Source organism: Lachancea lanzarotensis, scaffold LALA0S08 (genome assembly GCF_000938715.1).
Source record: "Lachancea lanzarotensis genome assembly LALA0, scaffold LALA0S08, whole genome shotgun sequence".
In the NCBI taxonomy this organism is placed as follows: Eukaryota; Fungi; Ascomycota; class Saccharomycetes; order Saccharomycetales; family Saccharomycetaceae; genus Lachancea; species Lachancea lanzarotensis.
Genome location: NW_019212886.1, coordinates 449,600 through 469,005, shown reverse-complemented (window position 1 = coordinate 469,005; position 19,406 = coordinate 449,600). Strand labels below are relative to the sequence as shown.

Below are 19,406 nucleotides of genomic sequence, written 5' to 3'. Positions count from 1 at the left end.
AGGAGCTAGCGTTGAGACATAGACGTCATAAATTGACGCTGAATGCAGGAAAAATCGATAGTACGTGCAGCAGCACTCTCGTGGCTTCCACACGGTAGCATGGCGTGTGCATTTCGGCTAACAATTTTATTAACAGACTGCGTCATGCTGAAGTCTTCGTAGACACTAAACTGCTCCAGAATAGCTAGCGAGACTGTTGTAGATGAACTTACCGATGGACATGCACGACCCTGGCTTCATGCTTTTAACAAGATTGGCTTATCGGTTTGCACTCGTATCATCGCCGCAAGAAGTCCGATGAGTTGCTGGCCCAAATAGAAATAGAGAAACGGACAGATGTGTGCTGCTTCAGGCTTCTTTTCGCCCAGCCAACAACAGCTCCCCGATCACGTGGCTAGGATGTCATCAACGGATAACTAAGGGTGACGCTTGCAGTTCCTCCTTCGATTCAGACAGACCCGTACTTTATCAACAGCGAAAAGGTGTTTATGAGCATACTTTCGTCGTTAACCAAAACCTTGTAGTATCCCAATCCTCCACAAAAAATCGTAGTCCGGAGACAAGAAGTTACCAGAGACACGAGGCATTATACAGATGAACTCCTCAAAATAAGTTCGCCGTCCACTGGTTGAAAAGCTACTGCAATTTTTTTCTCTGCTATTATCGAATTGCGAGTAGCTCTGTTTGTCTCTTTCTGATGGTGTATTCAATTCCACTTTATATTAATGTTATGCCAGCCAGGTTAATGGGAAATTATCAATCGAAAAATTGGCGAAACTGCAGAGTGGAATGGACAAGTTTGATAGACAAGTGCGCATTTGGGGAACCCATGGCCAGCATATCATTGAAACCAGTCATGTGTGTGTCGTTGGTTCATCGCCTTTCGCGTTCGAGATAGTCAAGAATCTGGCCCTACCTGGGATAGGGTGTCTTACTATGATCGCTACGAACTCAAGAGACCTTGAGCAGAATCAATTTTGGAACATGAAGACGTGGAATGTGACTCAAATTGACTGGAATGCTGAAAAAATGGGCTCTGACGTGTTTTGGAGCGACTTTGAATTGATAATAATCACCACTGGGCAAAACGACGTTTTAAAAGTGTTCCGACAAATAAAGTCTCCACCGGTCTTGCTGTGCAGTACATCTGGCCAGAACGGTTTTGTTACCTTTCTTTCCGGTGAACCACATTTTGTTGTGGAATCTCATCCAGAACATACTATTCCTGACCTTCGATTAGGGGCGTTGCGAAGTGATCTGTCACAGTTTTACTCGGAATTCTTAAAAAACACAGTGTGTATTTCAGACTTACCTTTCGCCGCTCTACTTTATCATGCTTGCGAGAACGTCTTGAAGGAGAAAAAGCCTCATCAAGTTATCAATCGACATGACCTCAAAGACCAGATAAATGTTCTACAGAATAAGGTTTCACCTAACACCCAATTACCCAATTTTTTTGAGGCACTGCGATTTGCCCACCTTGCATTGGAACGTACCGAGACTTTACCAGAAAATGTCATCCGATGTCTGGCGCTGAAAGACGTGTCTTGTCAGATTCCTTTCAATCAAAATGTCCAAACGCTGCTCAGGGCCCTATCTTCATTCTTAGACACACCGTACAGTGAGGGCCAGTTACCTCTTGCCGGAATAATTCCAGATATGGAGTCAAGCTACGAAATGTACACAGCGCTTCGCAACGCCTACTCAGGTGCTGCCGAAAATGATGTCAAGATTTTTCACAATCTCGTTTCTTCAGAGGTCTCCCATATTGAAATAGACCAAGTTAAGTCGTTTTGCAGGAACTGTCGTCACATTAATGTTATTGAACCAATTGGAAAATTGGGAGATTTTGAGTCGGTATTAAATGACGAAACTACGGACTCTACTATTATAAAAAATGTCTTGCATTCATGCTTATCTGAAGCGCTGAAGAAAGAGGATAAAAGGAGATTTTATCCATGCATATCTTTCGTGGCAGGTATCGCAGCGCAAGAAGCGATCAAGGTGCTCACACACCAATTTTTACCGCTTCACAACACTTTAGTTTACGAGGGAGAACTTGGCCGCCTACGGTCAATCAAAATATAACTGTTCCGACGACATTTTATACTAAAGTTCCGAGAAGTCACCCTGGATTTGAGAAGCAGTTTTTGATTTCTTGCTTCTCCTTACCATATCTTTCCAGTCTTCTTCTTCTTCGCCCTCATTTTGCTCATCCTCCTGTGCAATTTTTTCCTCAATGGCTTTCCTCTTCAGCGCCAACTTGGTTTTCCTTTCCCCCTTGGTATCCTTTGCAGTTGTTTTGTTCGACCAAGAGCTATTTTTTTTTTTGAGCTCGCTTTTGAGCTTTTTCTTGGCTTCCGTTTCCTTGCCCTTCTTTAGTTCCTCTTGTCTCGAACGCTCCATTTGTGGATTTGCATATGCAAATCTATCTAAGTCTATTGGCGGTTGAACTAACCATCCGTCTGCGGGTATCATGTCATTTTTCAGATTTTGGGTTATTTCTGGCATTCGCGGCAGCCGAATAAGGCCATATAACTTTGCCAGCCCAATATAGTCGAGAGTTTGGAGTCGGAATATCGATGAAGCCGTGTGCTTAGAATAGTATCGAATGAATCCAACATAAGCCCTAACACCATTGTCGAACCTGGCTCTATCTTCCAGTACCCAAGTCTCGAACTTCTTGGATAAGTCCTCGGTGACGTTGACTTCAAAAGGCATCTCGTCTATTTCTATGTTCTTCACCTCTAGAAAATCCACATAATCCTCCTCTCGCCCTTCATTCAAAAAAGTTATTGCTCTGCCTACCCTATTAGCTCGACCGGTTCTTCCACATCGGTGTAAAAACATCTCTGTGCTGGTTGGAGGATCGAAATGTAGTACGAGATCAACTTCTGGAATATCAATACCTCTCGCAGCGACATCAGTCGTCAACAGAACTGATTTATTGAGACCAGAAGAGAACTTAGACAATGTTCCCAGTCTGGAATTGGTTTGCAGCTTCCCATGAAGAGAAAAGAGATCAGGTTCTGTGCCGGTATTTCCCGTCGTCAAACAGTGTTTCATGAAAGAGTAGAAATATGTGACAGACGTGCATGTTGGGAAATAGACAATGCATTTCTTATACTGAATGTGCGTTAGAATATGCAGCAGATACTGAAGTTTGTCCTGAGGTTTCACGACAATGTAACTGATGTCGAGAGTGTCTGGATTTTGCAGTTTAGACTTTACAGCAATCTTCACAGGGTTACGCATGCCAGTTCTAAAAATCTGATCACCTGCGCTGCTTATAGTAGCAGAGAAAAGACCAGTTCGCCTCTGTTTTGGGAGCAAATTCAAAATGGACTCCACGTCCTTCTCGAATCCAACGTCCAGCAGCTTATCAGCTTCATCCAGTACAACAATACCGCATGAAGCCGATTTTACAGCCACAGAATTAAGGAAATCCAAGACTCTGCCTGGTGTTCCCACTAAAATCTGAGGTTTGTTTTCCATGAAGAAGTTGATGTCATCTCGCACTGACGAAGCGCTCGTTCCAACAAGCAGCTGTGACTTTATAGGACATACTTCACTGGGGAAGTACGACAGAAAGGCATCAAACACACCTTGAATCTGACTAGAAAGTTCTCGCGTTGGTGAGATCACCAGAGAGTAAAAATGACCCTTTTTCAACGGTGAACCATTAAGAACATCATTAATCACCTTTTCGATGATAGGAATCACAAAGGCAACCGTCTTGCCCGAGCCCGTGACGCTCTCTACGACTACGTCTTTGTTTCCGCAGAACATAGGAATAGTGGAGGCCTGTACAGCAGTCATTCCCTCAAATCCCATTCCATGCACGGCATTACGAATCCATGGCTGAAGCTCATACTTCAGCTCATCCCACGAGAGGGATCTTGACATTTTATGGACTCCCGAAGTTTTTTGGTAATGTAGTCCGATGACTTTTAACTAATCTCATCCTCGTCTATTTTTTTTCATTTCGCTGAAATTTATTATGGTCATCGATTGATTTCGAGTTCGTCAAACCGGTTCACGATCTACAATCGAAACAAAAAGTGTGGTGCGGAAAAGGGTTCAAGATCTGAGTACGGTATGGGATTTTTATCAAAACTCTGGAGACTCGGGAAACCTGATTTCAAACCATCTCATGACAAATTCGAGTACACCAAATGGAATAAAGACCAGCTAATCAAGAGAATCATTGACTTGGAGGGCGAAAGAAAGCGGAAGGCAGATGAAGAGGGTGTGGATAATGACATACCAGCAATTAAAAGACGCAAATCCAGTAAGGGCGAACTGAGGAAACGAAAGAAAAAGGATAAGCCTTTTGACTATTCAAAGTATAATACAAGATTTGTTGCCCTCAAATTTGCATATCTAGGGTGGAACTACAATGGTCTCGCAATACAAAAAGAGCCAACTCCCTTACCTACAGTGGAAGGCACTATCTTACAAGCAATGAACGCTTGTAAATTAGTGCCGTCTATGACACCGCAGGAGTTCAACTTCAGTAGGTGTGGAAGGACCGACAAGGGAGTCAGTGCTATGAATCAAGTCATATCTCTCAGAGTAAGGTCTAACTTGACCAATGAGCAGCAGCTGGAAAAGAGCTTCGACAGCAAAGAAATAAACTACGTCCACATTCTAAATCAGATACTTCCCGACGATATTCGCGTTTCAGCGGTGTGTCTGCGGCCACCAAAAGGCTTCGATGCTAGATTTAGTTGCCAAAATCGCCACTACCGGTATCTTTTTAGCAGCTTTGGTCTTGACATTGAAAAAATGAAGGAGGCGGCATCTTTGTATGAAGGAGAGCATGACTTTAGAAATTTCTGCAAGCTTGATGGCTCGAAGCAGATTACTAATTACAGAAGGACGATAGAACGGTCGTCGATATTAAAGTTAGATGATGGCATGCTCTGCTTTGATTTGGTTGGTTCAGCTTTTTTGTGGCATCAAGTGCGTTGCATGATGGCAAACCTCTTTCTTGTAGGCCAAGGCTTGGAGAACGTTTCCCTAATAAGCGACATGCTGAATGTGCAGAAGGTGACAAAGAAGCCTATATATGACATGGCAAGTGACGTCCCTCTGGTCCTTTACGACTGCAGCTTTTCGGGATTAGAATGGTCCGCTAATGATCTCAGTGATTTCAAATCTTTGCAGTCCAACAGAAGAGTTTTTTCTCTTGCGTTAGATTATAAGATGAAATCCGCTATCGCTAACATTTTCGCAGACATCCTGTCTGTCGATCAAACCGATTTAGGCGGAAGAACAAGAATCAATCTAGGCGATGGTAAGGGAAAAGTGGTCACAACCTATGAAAAAATGCTACAAAGGAAGGTTATGGACTCCGTAGAGACTGTCAACAAAAAATTCAAGAGAAGAAAGACGCCCAAGTCGGAAGTTTGAGAGCCTGATATTACTCGTCCAGATGTTTCTCAGTCGAGATTGGAGCGCACGATCCATGCAGGGTCCCAATAAAGTATTTCACCTCTGGCTTGATTGTCAACCCACAAGATTCCTTTTGCTACCATTTCCTTAAGTACAGCGTCGCTTCTCACAGGCTTCCAATCCAGATTGAGTTTCAAAAGCGGTATACTGGCGTAGCCGAGAATTGAACACACTTGTAAGATTTCAGTTTGATCGTTGGTCAACTCGTTAGGGACACTTCTGAGGTATTTTTTGTTCTTGATGGTGAATGTCTGAAAGCCACCGGCTAAAGTGTCCAGCATTTCCACGGCCTTCTGCAAATCGTTCATATCGACCTTGTATAATTCAAAGTAGCCTTTATGCAACTCATCGAATGAAATGACACCGCCGTTAAGATCTTTAGTCTTTCTGCATATTTCGATTACTTTGACGCATATTTCGTAGAAAAAGTCGTTGACATCAAACAAGTGTCGTTCTTTGTCGAACAAGAAAATAGGGTCGATTCCGATTGACGTGCACATCTTAATGAACTTCATTCTAAAGTCTGCGTTACCTTTCAATTCTGAGTTGTGGTCTTTTGCGAATGCGACCAGCCTGCTTTGAAACACCCGAAGCTGCTCGTCTAGCTCCCTATTTTGTCGATTTAAGACGGTAGCCGTTGCTTCAAAGCGCTTGCTACCATCCGGATCGAAAGCGGCTAGTCCGTGTCTCATAAATGATGAAAGTTTTATCTCAGGTAGGAAAACGTCCCATCCATGTACTTTGGGTTCATACCAGTATGCCAATTTTGAATAATTATCAACTAAAAGGATCACTTCATTTTCAATAATTTGGTCTCTCTTTCTTCCACCGCAAGTTATGGTATTCAGGGCCGACAGAAATAAGATCACAAATATAAGCGTGATGGATGCAGCCTGTCAGATGAAGCCCGAAGCCTGGACGATATCGTCCAATGAGGCATTGAAGCTTTCTCTGGTAGATGAGAACGGTGCGGTGCAGTTTTCACCTATTTTTACTTACCCAATATTTGGCGATTCCGAACAAGTTTTTGGATACCAGAACCTTCAAATGTTTTTGGCCTTCGATTCAATAACATTCAAGCCTTTTACAAATGTGAAGTTTGGTGCCAAGCTACTGGATACTGTGGACGATGTGCAAGATAAATTATTGCAATTCCTTCCCAAAGATGTCATTGTTAAAGACGAAGAGAAATGGGTCGACGCGTTCAGTAAAGAGCGCGAGTCCTTCGTATTACCAGATGATACAAACAGAATTCATTCTTACAAAGATAACGGCGATAATTATGCTATCTTCAAGGTTAACCTCCAAGACTCAAACATTAAAACCTTACATGATCGAATGCAAATTTTTGCTTTACTTTTCATAGAGTCCGCATCCTTCATAGATGCAGATGACGATGGATGGGAGATATTCTTGTCTTTCAATTTGCGGACGAAACAATGCGTTGGTTACTGTACCACATATCGATACTGGAAGTACAGAGGAAGTAGCCGCTTTGATGAAGATCCTGAAATTTATACTACAGCTAAGATTTCTCAATTTCTAGTGTTTCCTCCATATCAAGGCAAAGGGCATGGTGCTGCACTTTACGACGCCATAAGCAACACTTGGCTTGAAGATCCTAGCATTCTCGAGATAACAGTTGAAGATCCAAATGAAAGCTTTGATGTCCTCAGAGATCGTTGTGATTTTCGCAGGCTTCTCGCCGGTGAATTTGGTAGAAGCATTCCACATGAGCTACCTATCAGCGAGGAATGGATACATTCACAGCATGCAAAGCTAAAGCTAGAAAAAAGGCAGTTCATGCGGCTAATTGAGATGTTTCTCAAACACAAGTTGTCAAGTAATTTTCGTTTACAAGTTAAGAAAAGACTGTACGAAAAGAACTTTGAACTTTTGAGAGATCTTGACGTGTCAGCGAGGAATGACAAATTGGAGACAGCCTTTCAATCAATCGACAAGGAATATGAAGATGTGATTTCTAGCGTAATGCAGAGAAAGAGATCATTCCCCGGTGAATCAGGACTACCCAGTAAAAAAAATAAACTAAATACATAAAAGAATACTCTACAAATTATTATTATTATTATCCAGTCATGTGACAGCAATTGTATATTTTCTTAAAACAATTATTAACGTTAAAAATAAATAAAATAAAAATACTATTATACTTTGCTAAAACGTGTACTTGTTAAATTTATTGTTTCCGAAAAAAAAAAATATTTTAAGAGGTAAGCATTTTGGTTAGTGTGCCACAGTGAATATCGTGATTTCATGTAGAGAGAGTAATGCTAGAGTAGCAGTAAAGGAATACGTATTCTGTCATAATAAGTTTAGACTACATAATGGGCCCACTAGAGTTGCTCGCAGCTCTCAATATTGTGTGGTATATGATTTATCAAACTCGGGGCATCTTCAATATATCCGACGTTAATGAAGTTTGGACATAGATTTGACGATCCTCGGGTATTTGAGCTGGGTAACCTCATCGACTTAAATAAAGAAAACTTTTACGTTACAGCTAGCTCATCATCTCTCACCAGGACCCTCAGGATCATTATATATCACCGAAGCCGTGGGACATGGCTGGGAAACAGACAAAGACAGCAAAGCGCTCTGTGAAGCAGAATGGAAAGAGAGAAGTCACCTCAGAAGTTTTTCAGGACTCGCAAGCAAGGAATCAATTGATAAATTCTCCTAAGCTTCAAGAAAAGTCCAAAACTAGGAAGCTAAGTAAAGTCAAAGTTAGCAAAGAGCAGGCACGCGCAAGGCTGTATGGTTCGAAGAATAAGGCGGCAAAAACTTACTCTGAGAAGGATCTTGATCTGCCGACCCTCAACCGAGCAATTATTCCAGGTGTCAAGATAAAGCGCGGCAAGAAAGGTAAGAAGTTCATTGGTGACCACGATTCACTAATGTATAACCGTTTAATTAGTACCATCGGAGACAAGGACGACGAACTTACCGAAAGTAAGCTCGAAAAGGCAAGGAGACTTGAAGAAATTAGGGAACTCAAGAGGCAAGAAATCGAACGGAAGGAAGAGGCCAAAAAAGACAAGTTAGACGCCAAGGTGGATGAAATAAAAAAGAAGGCTTCTGTTGCTAGAACGGTTCGCAGGAAGAATAGACGGTCTGAAGAAGTTGAAAATGTTCGTCTATCTCAAGACAAGAAGCCCAAGAAAAAGTCTGTCAGTTTTGCTTGAGCCCAGTAATTAGAAAATCCAAATTGCTAGTTGCTGCAACGGTCATTTTCGCACCAACTTTCCACATTAGAAAAAGCATGATTTTGAGGTTTTAATGGACTTCCACGCCGCCATTAACGAGGCCTTCTCAGGATCACCCTATATTATTTCCATTATTCTTCTCGCTTTTGTGAGATCCAAATAGTGGGCTACTTCTGTATATTATCAAATTCGCACGTAAGAAATGCATAAAGAAAGGCGAATCCATGTGCCCACTCAACTTTGCGGTCAAGGTTACGTGTAGCTCACATTTCAGCTTACGGTGCCCTGGCTTCAACTTGTCAGGTGTCTGTGTTTATGCTATGTTCACTTTAAAAAAATTTGACCTGGAAATTCATGATTTTCTAAAAACAAGCAAAAGCTCAGGGAAGTATACGTGGCCATGAGCGACGACAAAGCATCCGTCTTAACGGGGTTCAATTCTCAAGACGTTGCGCCAAAAGATTCGGGCAAGATATTTGGCAAGCTTATCGAAACATCGAGAAATTTGCCCACAACTTCTTCGGAACTGGGTACCATCCTGCTCAGTGTAAACGAGATTAAGAAGCGCGCTCATGAGCTGAGACAGAAATCAAAACCTTTACAAGACCACACTAGAGCCCATTACCTACTGGCTGGTAGTGGGCTCGCCATTCAGGATGTTGAAACCTCTCTGAGGGCACTCAAGTCGCGGAAGTTGATGGAGCAAAACGTTGTCAGTATGGAAACTGACAACGATCTGGACACATATCTAAGAAACAAGAAAGATGAGAACATTTTATCTTCAATTGAACGATCGCTTGCTTCTGCCGCCAAAGATTTTGACAATTTTGTCAACCAAAATTTCAATCTCGACTGGGAGCAGCGTAAGGAAGAAGTGAGAGAGAATTTTGGTATTTTGGTGAAAAGAAGAAAAGGCGATTACAAAGCCACTATGGAAGGGATTGATGGGCCTTCCATTACGTGGGGTGAAAACGGCCGTGCAATTTTGGATGGGGACTCAAGGCTAAACGTCAACGAAAACTTCGCGACTCGAAAGAAGTTTGAGCAATACGCTAAAACAATTAATGCGTTCAATAATGCAAAGCAAAGTGACACTGAATTTTCGCTTACTGGTGGGATAATTGAAACCCTCACTAATTCTACGGAGTCTATCAATCGGCAATTACCTCAAGCATGGAAAATTTTAGAGCACGTACGTGGATCCAATGACGTCGTGAATAAATCGAAGGAGTTTCTAGAGGCACAATTTTTTGACTACGTCGATAAGCTCTATAAGCGGAATCCCAGCGAAGGGCTTCCAACGAACGTGAATAAAATTAGGTCTTTCATCGATCATAAATTGAAAAACCATAACAATACGTGGAAATATGGGAACTTAACCATTGTTAACGGGGTGCCCATTTGGGCGTTTATATTCTACCTTTTGCGAGCTGGTTTAGCCCAAGATGCGCTTGAGGTTGCCGTGGCAAACAAACTGAGCTTCAAGAAAGTGGAACAATCGTTTTTGACATATTTCAAAGCGTACGTCAGCTCTAAGGATCGCAAACTTCCTAATGAATTTGTGATCCGATTGCATACTGAGTATAATCAGCATATCAAGAATGCCTTGGATGGTGATCCTTTCAGACTTGCAGTTTACAAAATTATCGGCCGGTGCGACCTGACGCGGAAAAACATTTCATCGATTACTCTCAGCATTGAGGACTGGATTTGGATTCATATAATGTTGATCAGAGAGGACAGCTCAGGAAACGGTCCTCTGTATGAGAAGTATGACCTGTCAGATTTTCAAACGATTGTTACGTCATATGGTGCATCAATGTTTAGCGGATCTTACATTTTGGCTCTCATGTTAAGTGGGCTATATGAACTTGCAATTCAAAATGCGATGTCTATCAATGAAATAGATGCGGTACATTTGGCGATTGGCTTGGCATATTACAAAAAGTTGAGTATATCGACTTACCAGAACACGAAGCTGTCGGAACTTATCACCACTGGTGAAGGCAGAACACAAATAAATTTTGCCAAGCTTCTTGGCAACTACACGAAGTCTTTCAAGTTTTCTGACCCAAGAATCGCTGTTGAGTACCTAATTCTGATTAACTTAGGTGGAACCAAAGACGCAGCAGCCGTATGTCACGAAGCATTAAGAGAGCTTGTTTTGGAGACGAAAGAGTTTACCATTCTTTTAGGGAAAGTGAACAGAGACGGCACAAGAATTCCTGGAGTGATCGAAGAGAGGCAGTCTTTACTTTCGCTGAGCGACGAAAAGGACTTCTTACACAAAATTACGGAGCAGTCTGCAAGACGTGCGGATGAAGATGGAAGATCTTACGACAGCTTACTTCTGTATCAGCTGGCCGATGAATACGACATTGTAATTCGTATTGTCAACAAACTATTGAGTGACCTACTCAGCAATACCGATTTGGCGCAACCTTTGCTCAATTTGGATGACAATAGTGAGACGAGTCCGGTACTTATCGCAAAGAAGTTGATCAACGTTTATGTCAATAATTTGGAGATCGCACAGAAAATCTCTCAGAAAAACAAAGAGACATGCATCCTGCTTTTGAAGGTAGTGGATATAAGACGCGCGTATTACTCCCAGAACTGGCAAGAGACTCTAGAGATGATTGAAGAAATTGAGTTGATACCATTTGTCGATGAAGTATCCTCAAGAAGGAAAGCCCAGGAATTTTCCAATTTGAGCCCCGAAATCACGAAAAACATTCCAAAGCTACTGATCATCAGTATGACATGTGTCTGCAAGATAGTGAAAGCATTAAACCAAAGTGAATACCAATCTGCTGCCAAGATACAACAAGTTGAAGCGCTCAAGCGGCTTGCGAAGAATTGCATGATCTACGCTGGCATGATACAGTATAGGATGCCACGTGAGACATACAGCATCTTAATTAATCTAGAGGTACAACTGTAAAACGCTTTGATTGTCACTATTGGACTCCAAGATGGTATTAGCTCTATTTATCGATGTAGTGGACAACAGTTGAATGACAATAGTTTGCCCAGGGCCCAAAAATACTTTTATTAGATAATGAAATGAGATACCCCTTATCTCACTTGAACTAACTTTCGGCCCGATCGACATTGGTGTTAGTAGATTTATCTCGATACTTGCTGTAGTCTGGCTGAACTTCGTATGCGTTTGGACTCGAAGACCGCTTCTGCTGAAGCTTGCGGTGACGTCTTTCCTTCCTGGCCTTCCTTCTGCTCTCAAAATCCATCCCCCTAGAGTTCTCAGCATCTGATTCGGAGGATGAAGATGAGGATGAAGATGACGCTTCGTCGTGAGAATGATGATGGTCGCATTCCTTTGCGTCTATGTCTTCGAAGTTTTGCTGAGGATGGAATATGCAACAGACTTTAGACTTTTTCTTATTCATGTGCTCATTATCCACAACGTCTTCTTTCCAGTGGACTTTACTGCGCTGACCTTCATCGAGATCTTTTGTCGGATGGTTACTGGTTGCACCACGAAGCTGCAAAACTGGAACGGGCTCTGAAATAGCAACTGAGCTGCCCCCACGGGTCTCGGTCACCCTACTTTGAGTCATGCTAGCTGTGCACTGTCAGCTAGAACTCCACCTCAACTTTTCGTCAAGGTATTGATCCCTCAAAAGACCTCAGTTTTCGATTTAGTATTTGAACCCTTCAAGTGTTTCCTATGAATAATCTGGCAATGGCGCGGCAGCTGAGAATTACTACGTGTATAATGACAGTAACTGGAGTCGATTAGTTTTCAAAGTAAATTGAATTAAGACATCTACAAGATGAATGGTGACGGTGGCAAACACACGATCTTCACAATTGGGTCGAGTTCTGTTACCATTGACGTTCAATCGGTAGTTAACAAAGATCAAGATCAGTGATACAATATGGAGAGACTTCAAAGACTTATGATGAACCAGAGAGCCGGTATAATGGGTGGAGCAGCGGCGGCAGAAACCCCTATGGACGACACCAAGGAAACGGTATATATCTCATCGCTTGCGCTACTGAAAATGTTGAAACACGGCCGTTTGGGAGTTCCAATGGAGGTTATGGGCCTGATGTTGGGAGAGTTTGTGGACGATTACACTGTTAATGTGGTGGATGTCTTTGCAATGCCGCAATCGGGAACTGGAGTTTCGGTGGAGGCGGTGGATGACGTTTTCCAAGCTAAGATGATGGATATGCTAAAACAGACCGGTAGAGATCAGATGGTCGTTGGCTGGTACCACTCACATCCTGGATTTGGATGTTGGTTATCGTCTGTCGATGTTAACACGCAAAAATCTTTCGAACAGTTGAATAGTCGAGCTGTGGCTGTTGTGGTCGATCCCATTCAGTCTGTGAAAGGTAAAGTGGTTGTTGACGCCTTTAGACTGATCGATACAAACATGATAATGAGAAACCAAGAACCGAGACAAACAACTTCGAACGCTGGGCTTTTGAACAAGCCCAATATCCAGGCTCTCATTCATGGCCTGAATAGACACTACTACTCCTTAAACATTGACTATCACAAGACGAGTGCAGAAACAAACATGCTACTGAATTTGCATAAGGAGCAATGGCAATCAGGTTTGAAAATGCATGACTACCAGGAGAAGGAACAGCACAATTTGCAAGCCACACAGAACATGCTGAAGATTGCCGAACTGTACTCGAAGAGGATAGAAGAGGAGAAAGAGCTGACGGAAGATGAGCTGAAGACTCGTTACGTTGGTAAGCAGGACCCCAAAAAGCATTTGTCTGAAACAGCAGAGTCGGTTTTGGAAGAAAACATAGTATCGGTACTTACAGCGGGTGTGAACTCCGTAGCTATAAGGTAGTTACAAACCAACTAAAGCATTATGTAGCATTTAGATTACTGATTAAAATGACTTACGCAGGCTTATACATGTCGTCTGGATTTCATTCAAGCGCTTCCCAAACTTGCAAATAGCTTTCACCCAAGAAGAGCAATTCTTTTTGTCTAGGAATGACTGTTTTTCCTCGTATTTCGTACCATTCCTGGCTATTCGAATCCAAGATTTGAGTTCCCCACTCGCTCTCATCATCGACCTCTTCGTTTTCGACGTACTTTCCTCTGACAGCATTGTGTAGCACATTGGCAATCAACTTAAACTGGGTTCCTTTAAGCTCAAGTGTGTTCGGAAATTTGACAAGAGTTTGGTTTCTGTTTTTAACCGGTAAATCGTCATGCCGCTTGAACCTGTCAACATGCAAAAGAAGAAATCGAGGTATTTTGACAAAAGAATACGATTGTATCCCCTCTTTGGTGTGAATTTCTTCTGCTCCCATGAATCTTTCCAGTAAGCTCTCGATATTGACCTGCGGTATGCTATTAGTGTCGAATCCGTCCGCAAATAATGGCATCGGCGGCAGATTCAAAGTAAGGCACAAAAATTTTATTTTTTGAACTGATGTGCTAGCTTCATCTCGCACAAATTTCAAGTTTCGCCCTGTGTTCTCCACGCTTTCCTCTCGTATAATTGTTGTCTTCCTAATGAGCTCACCTCGCAGATTTTTCGTGAGAACCTTTCTCAGTACTGGATCGGAAGAATTTAGATGATTGAGCATCCAAAATAGAAAAGCTTTGGGGTCCGGATTCGGTGACTTGTAGGCACTGAAAACTTGGTTTAAAAACTCATGAGGCGAAACGTGTGCACGGAACAAGTGCGGCGACCATAGTTTTTTGACTACTATCGAAAAACGTTTCACGATTTCGTCGGAAATTTTATCACTAGCTTCTAGGGCTACATAGTCTCTCAATGGTGAAATGTGGCCGAGGAGTTGCAATATAGTGGTGAAAGAGGAGGTGTTTTTTGGCTCAATTAACCCCACAAAGCCATTCAAATATGAATTATTCAGAACATCGAAGCAATTTTTAGGATAGCTGTCTAAGTCTTCTTTACTGTACAATGGGGATATCGCGAATCGTATGCGTTGCAAGATTGGCGCATTAGCTAGTTCATCGTTTTCAGGCAAAAGGTAAATTCGTGTGTTTTGTAGATTTGCAAAGACATGGTGGTCCTCTTGAATAGAATGAAGAAAGGCAACACTACTTTCGCCTCGACCTTGCAGGTATTTACCACATACCAGACAGCAGTATACGTTCAAGGGAGAAAGAGTTACTGAGCAAATCTTTTCTTTGTCGAAATCCAATCTTTTGACATCTATTGAACTCAGGTAGCTTGCAATTGACTTCGTGGAAATCTTTGGTCTCTTCGCACTATCTATTGTTTCAATATCTGATAGTTTCCTTCTTAAACCCATCGCACTGGTTTCGATAGTGGTTATGGTTTGTATATATCATTCATAGTTTTAGTTTTTGTCGAAAACTTATCAAAACTCCAGCATTGAAGGGGCACGACTGAAGGCAGAAGCCCAATTCAAACAAATTGCACTTCAAAGCGCACAAGTCAGTACAGTGAGTATTTCCGCTATAAAAATGTTTTTTCCTTTGGTAGGCCTGATTTTGTCAACGGCAGTTGTGATGTTCAGTGGTTTCAAACGTTTGCAAAGGGTGCCAAGATCATCAGTAGTTAAAATCGCCGAGCTAAGAGCTAAATCCGATAGCTGCATTTTGTCAAGCCTTGAGGGGAAAAAGTATCCTGCTAAGCAACACGCCTTGAAAATTAAAGACTTATTTCTCAAAAGGAAGTCGAACAGTGATCCTGAGAAGACGACGCTTCTCATTGCCGGTGAGCAATTGGAGGCCATTAAATACTGTGACCAGACTAAGCCTTTCAGACAGAATAGATATTTTTACTATCTCACGGGAACCAACATTGCCGGCTGCTATGTGCTTTTTGACTTTGGAACGGACGGTCTTACTCTTTTTCTTCCCGACGTCGATGAAGATGATGTGATGTGGAGTGGACTTCCAACGAGCATCGAAACAGCTCTCAAAGAGTATGACGTAGAAAATGTATTGTACGCGAAAGATATTTCTACAGAGCTAGAGAAAAGAGCTCTTCATGATATCTATACTACAGATTTGGACAATTTTCCGCCAACTTCATTCCCTAATGTTCACTTTATCCCGGCTGATCAAGATCTATTCTACGCCTTGGATGAGGCTAGAGTAACCAAAGACTGGTACGAAGTCCAACTTCTACGCCGCGCAGCAGAGATCACAGATAATTGCCATTTGGCTGTGATGTCTGCGCTTCCAATTGAGAACAACGAGGGTCATATGCATGCGGAGTTTACATATCATGCCTTGCGCCAAGGTTCAAAAAATCAAGGTTATGACCCCATTTGCTGTTCAGGCCCTAGCTGCAGTACGTTGCACTATGTTAAGAACGACGAGTCCATGGATAAAAAGCATTCAGTTCTTATCGATGCAGGTGCCGAATGGAAAAACTACACCGCTGACGTCACTCGCTGTTTTCCTATCAATGGGAAGTTCACCAGGGAGCATCGTGCGATTTACGAAGCTGTCTTGGATATGCAAGCCCAAGTGATGGTTGATATAAAGCCCGGTGCATCTTGGGAAGCTTTGCATTTGAAAGCCCATCGCGTTTTGATCAAGCACTTTTTGCAGCTAGGAATTTTTAACAAAAAGTTTTCACAGGAAGAGATCATGGCAAGAAAGGCATCTCTGTGCTTCTTTCCGCATGGCCTGGGACACTTACTAGGAATGGACACTCATGACGTCGGCGGTTATCCTGATTACAATGATTCTGATCCTTTACTCAAATATCTGAGGTTGCGGCGGCGACTTGAAGTGGGTATGGTCGTAACCAATGAGCCTGGCATCTACTTCAACCCCTTCTTGATCAACGAATATCTTGACAAGCATCCGGAGCGAGTGGAAGTGGTGAACCGCCAAATTATGGACAAGTACCTCTATGTGGGCGGTGTTCGTATTGAAGATGATATTTTAGTGACGAAGGACGGCCACGAAAATTTGACAAAAGTGACCAGTGATCCCAATGAGATCGAGGCCATTGTGACTGATGGTTTGTCTAAAGGGAGATCGCACTTTCATGTATTATCGTAATTAACTAAAAATGATATTTCCTTCGCAAGGAAAAAGGTTTGTATAGTCTTTGAGTCAATTGCATGCCTCTAGTCGTCGTTAGAGTTAGCTAAAAATTATGCGAATTCTGTGGATCGAACACAGGACCTCCAGATTTCAAATGACCGAAGTTTTCTTCAGTCTGGCGCTCTCCCAACTGAGCTAAATCCGCTTTTCATTACACGTGAAAAAAGTTAATTCGTGTTTGACATTTTGGTAGTCAGATGATAATGTTATCAACCGCATGCGCGCTCAGCCGTTTCTCGTTTGAGTTGAAGGCGGCAGAGGGCCTATAGTTTCGATCTTTTTTGAGTGTAATCGAAATCATTGAGTTGGCGATATGCGTTGTACTGAGTACGAGAGTTTTAAGCGGCCATGCTGCCCAGTATGGTACAGCCCCCACAAATGAATCGAATCCCAGTACTGTTCTTCCTGGCTCTTTAGGTTCCGTGAGCATGCAGTCACCCATCAAATGGCTTGAGTACTGGTGGTGATACTTCTCGACGGATGCGAACTCTTATGGATCTGGTTTGATGTCGCCCTTGGGAACCAAGCCTGACCATGTTTATGAAAATTTGAACAGTTCACGGCCGCATTCTTATTGTCGAAAATTAGAGCGTACTTGCAGGGCTTATAAGAACGAGTGCATCTTGAGAGTGCGTTCATTTTTCAGAAATGATCCTTCCAAGCTTTTACTCTGTCCTCGATTGCTTCACGTCTCATTAGAGGCATTGTCAAATTATGCTCTGAGCTAAAAGCACATTACGAAACATTGATCCATGACCTGAACAACCTCCAAAAGCCGAGCATTCACGTTATATGATTGAGTGGGGCTGCTATGCCCTCACTGCCACAAAATAATTTGGAAATATGAACATTGAGGCATATTAAGGGTTGGGGTCACCGAAAGCCCCGAGGTTACCGAGGTCGAAGCAGCACCCTGAGTCATGTTTCCAGTTCAAGGCTCGCGTCATTCCCTTTCTCATTCAGCCAAGCCCTTTTAACTCTATGCGGTCATAGCCAAATCTCATAATTCTGTTAGCAAGTTGTGGCGGCTGTGAGAGTTTTCAGCGAAATCAAGCCCGGGGAAGTCTCTACAAATTTGGCTAAATACGTCCCCAGCTAATTCAAGTTCATTTCGTTCGGACCACTTCTATGCGGGGTTCGGGAAAAGCCTTCATAAAGGCTCCCTGCCAATTTTTAATTTCCGGATCACAGTGCTCCGGCTATGAACCTCTACATACGCCAGCAAATCCACGCGACGGAGTTCACCAGTCCGTCTTGGGGTAACGATACATGCGTAAAGGAGCGGTGCTGCATTCAACGGACTTCTCCTTGCCGAACTTGAAGCCAACTGCAGGGCATCAACGTTACAAAAATCATATGCTCAAAAACTGGAGCGCGAGGCTCGAGGCTGCCGATTGAGGCGCTCCTTCTTATAAAGATGAATAAACACAGGGTCGATTGCTAAATAAGAATCCATATTGATGATTACACATCTTATTCTAGAGAACGGTCTCAAATCTGCAGGTTGGATATGGTTCATGTGGCTCGCTCTTGTTCAAACGCACTGTGGCCCATGCCAGCGAATGTACATTTAGAGCATTGATGTACCTTCCAAGCTCGCAAAAAAACGTGTATCTTTCCCTGCAATGCCTTTACGCGCTCGAGCAGTTGTCATAAACTTGAAGGTCCGTTCGATTGTCGAAATCGTCAGCTTCAAGTTAGACTCCGTATGCTGTGTAACGAGCACATCATGTGATTCGTTGAAGTGAGAGTCGATGTTGACACTGAACTCTATGACAAGACATGTATCGGGGTGTGGGATCCAATATAGCCAGTAACGCCAATAACTAGGACGTAGTTTTGCAAAAAACCTGAGACTCCACCGGGAAGTGATGAATCCAACGTCAATTTGATGAAAGTAGATCTGGCCGTTGTCGACAGCGGTTTCTGCTTTAATATCGTCTGGCAAGTGGGCGTAATTTTTCTGCTTTCTGAATGTGTAATGTATCACTTATAAGTACTGCCAGACTAAGTAAGTGAGATGCTTGGCGGAAACGCTTCTGATATGGCCGCACCTGTAACCTATTCTTTGATCCGTTTTCGTCAACAACAGTCAACATATACATAACTTACTGTGGCAACCATCAATATTGGCGATTTTGACCCATAGCACACAACAGCACTGCTCCCAGTAGTCATTCACAAGTTTTATTTCTACCCATATCCTCGCAGTTTGGGCGACTGGACCTCTATGGTCCGAGCAGGCCGTGCTCGATTTCTGACTTCGGAGTACTGTGGTCCGCAAAATAGATACCAATTTTGAGATTGTTTGTGGGGAAAAAAGAAGTAGTGAGGTGAAAATAGAATGTACCATTGACGACAGAACTGGCTGGACACATCAGCCGGAAGACTTCACGCGGGAGTACAGAGGCTGGTAAAGTCTTCTTGGACTACTAAGATCCGAAAAATTTTATTCCAGCGGACTACAGCATCCTTTTTTGGTTTGGAAAATCGACCCCGAACCATAGGAACACGCTTCGGATTGCACCGCTCCGATACAACGGAGAAAACCTTAGCCAAACGCCTACAGGAGAAAACTGACTGGGATTACAAGGTTACAGTAAAATCTAAGAAGGCAAACAGCTTGAGTATAAAAATCAAGCTATCGTTAAGCCTACGTA

General features: G+C 42.7%; 11 protein-coding genes, 1 non-coding gene and 1 pseudogene across 13 annotated transcripts, besides 1 other annotated feature; 7 read left to right on the top strand and 6 right to left on the bottom strand.

Annotated features, from left to right (window-relative positions):
• Positions 1 to 789: 789 nt before the first annotated feature.
• Positions 790 to 2,088, top strand: ULA1 (LALA0S08e05226g1_1; the record flags this gene model as incomplete). The annotated part of the gene is made up of 1 exon (XM_022771158.1): positions 790 to 2,088. The coding sequence occupies one exon, from the start codon at positions 790 to 792 to the stop codon at positions 2,086 to 2,088; it is 1,299 nt and encodes a 432-aa protein (XP_022629766.1).
• Positions 2,089 to 2,109: 21 nt separating this feature from the next.
• On the bottom strand, positions 2,110 to 3,906 carry SPB4 (LALA0S08e05204g1_1; the record flags this gene model as incomplete). The annotated part of the gene is made up of 1 exon (XM_022771157.1): positions 2,110 to 3,906. One exon carries the CDS (start codon positions 3,904 to 3,906, stop codon positions 2,110 to 2,112), a length of 1,797 nt encoding a protein of 598 aa, XP_022629765.1.
• Positions 3,907 to 4,098: 192 nt separating this feature from the next.
• Positions 4,099 to 5,415, top strand: DEG1 (LALA0S08e05182g1_1; the record flags this gene model as incomplete). Its single annotated transcript, XM_022771156.1, has 1 exon — positions 4,099 to 5,415. The coding sequence occupies one exon, from the start codon at positions 4,099 to 4,101 to the stop codon at positions 5,413 to 5,415; it is 1,317 nt and encodes a 438-aa protein (XP_022629764.1).
• A 29-nt stretch (positions 5,416 to 5,444) lies between these two features.
• SNF8 (LALA0S08e05160g1_1) lies at positions 5,445 to 6,149 on the bottom strand (the record flags this gene model as incomplete). The annotated part of the gene is made up of 1 exon (XM_022771155.1): positions 5,445 to 6,149. One exon carries the CDS (start codon positions 6,147 to 6,149, stop codon positions 5,445 to 5,447), a length of 705 nt encoding a protein of 234 aa, XP_022629763.1.
• Positions 6,150 to 6,339: 190 nt separating this feature from the next.
• HAT1 (LALA0S08e05138g1_1) lies at positions 6,340 to 7,515 on the top strand (the record flags this gene model as incomplete). Its single annotated transcript, XM_022771153.1, has 1 exon — positions 6,340 to 7,515. The coding sequence occupies one exon, from the start codon at positions 6,340 to 6,342 to the stop codon at positions 7,513 to 7,515; it is 1,176 nt and encodes a 391-aa protein (XP_022629762.1).
• A 35-nt stretch (positions 7,516 to 7,550) lies between these two features.
• Positions 7,551 to 7,676: a sequence feature (centromere).
• Positions 7,677 to 8,039: 363 nt separating this feature from the next.
• Positions 8,040 to 8,660, top strand: LOC1 (LALA0S08e05028g1_1; the record flags this gene model as incomplete). Its single annotated transcript, XM_022771152.1, has 1 exon — positions 8,040 to 8,660. The coding sequence occupies one exon, from the start codon at positions 8,040 to 8,042 to the stop codon at positions 8,658 to 8,660; it is 621 nt and encodes a 206-aa protein (XP_022629761.1).
• Positions 8,661 to 9,081: 421 nt separating this feature from the next.
• On the top strand, positions 9,082 to 11,625 carry NIC96 (LALA0S08e05006g1_1; the record flags this gene model as incomplete). The annotated part of the gene is made up of 1 exon (XM_022771151.1): positions 9,082 to 11,625. The coding sequence occupies one exon, from the start codon at positions 9,082 to 9,084 to the stop codon at positions 11,623 to 11,625; it is 2,544 nt and encodes an 847-aa protein (XP_022629760.1).
• A 148-nt stretch (positions 11,626 to 11,773) lies between these two features.
• On the bottom strand, positions 11,774 to 12,262 carry YPI1 (LALA0S08e04984g1_1; the record flags this gene model as incomplete). Its single annotated transcript, XM_022771150.1, has 1 exon — positions 11,774 to 12,262. One exon carries the CDS (start codon positions 12,260 to 12,262, stop codon positions 11,774 to 11,776), a length of 489 nt encoding a protein of 162 aa, XP_022629759.1.
• Positions 12,263 to 12,583: 321 nt separating this feature from the next.
• Positions 12,584 to 13,522, top strand: RPN11 (LALA0S08e04962g1_1; the record flags this gene model as incomplete). The annotated part of the gene is made up of 1 exon (XM_022771149.1): positions 12,584 to 13,522. One exon carries the CDS (start codon positions 12,584 to 12,586, stop codon positions 13,520 to 13,522), a length of 939 nt encoding a protein of 312 aa, XP_022629758.1.
• Positions 13,523 to 13,604: 82 nt separating this feature from the next.
• Positions 13,605 to 14,969, bottom strand: SAD1 (LALA0S08e04940g1_1; the record flags this gene model as incomplete). Its single annotated transcript, XM_022771148.1, has 1 exon — positions 13,605 to 14,969. One exon carries the CDS (start codon positions 14,967 to 14,969, stop codon positions 13,605 to 13,607), a length of 1,365 nt encoding a protein of 454 aa, XP_022629757.1.
• A 175-nt stretch (positions 14,970 to 15,144) lies between these two features.
• LALA0_S08e04918g (LALA0S08e04918g1_1) lies at positions 15,145 to 16,701 on the top strand (the record flags this gene model as incomplete). Its single annotated transcript, XM_022771147.1, has 1 exon — positions 15,145 to 16,701. The coding sequence occupies one exon, from the start codon at positions 15,145 to 15,147 to the stop codon at positions 16,699 to 16,701; it is 1,557 nt and encodes a 518-aa protein (XP_022629756.1).
• A 98-nt stretch (positions 16,702 to 16,799) lies between these two features.
• LALA0_S08e04896r lies at positions 16,800 to 16,891 on the bottom strand. The gene is given in 2 exon segments: positions 16,800 to 16,836; positions 16,854 to 16,891. It is a non-coding gene; the product is annotated as a tRNA-Phe (tRNA).
• A 1,333-nt stretch (positions 16,892 to 18,224) lies between these two features.
• On the bottom strand, positions 18,225 to 18,736 carry LALA0_S08e04874g (annotated as a pseudogene). Its single transcript is given in 2 exon segments — positions 18,225 to 18,350; positions 18,350 to 18,736. Coding segments are annotated over 2 exon segments (513 nt in total).
• Between the last annotated feature and the right edge of the window lie 670 nt (positions 18,737 to 19,406).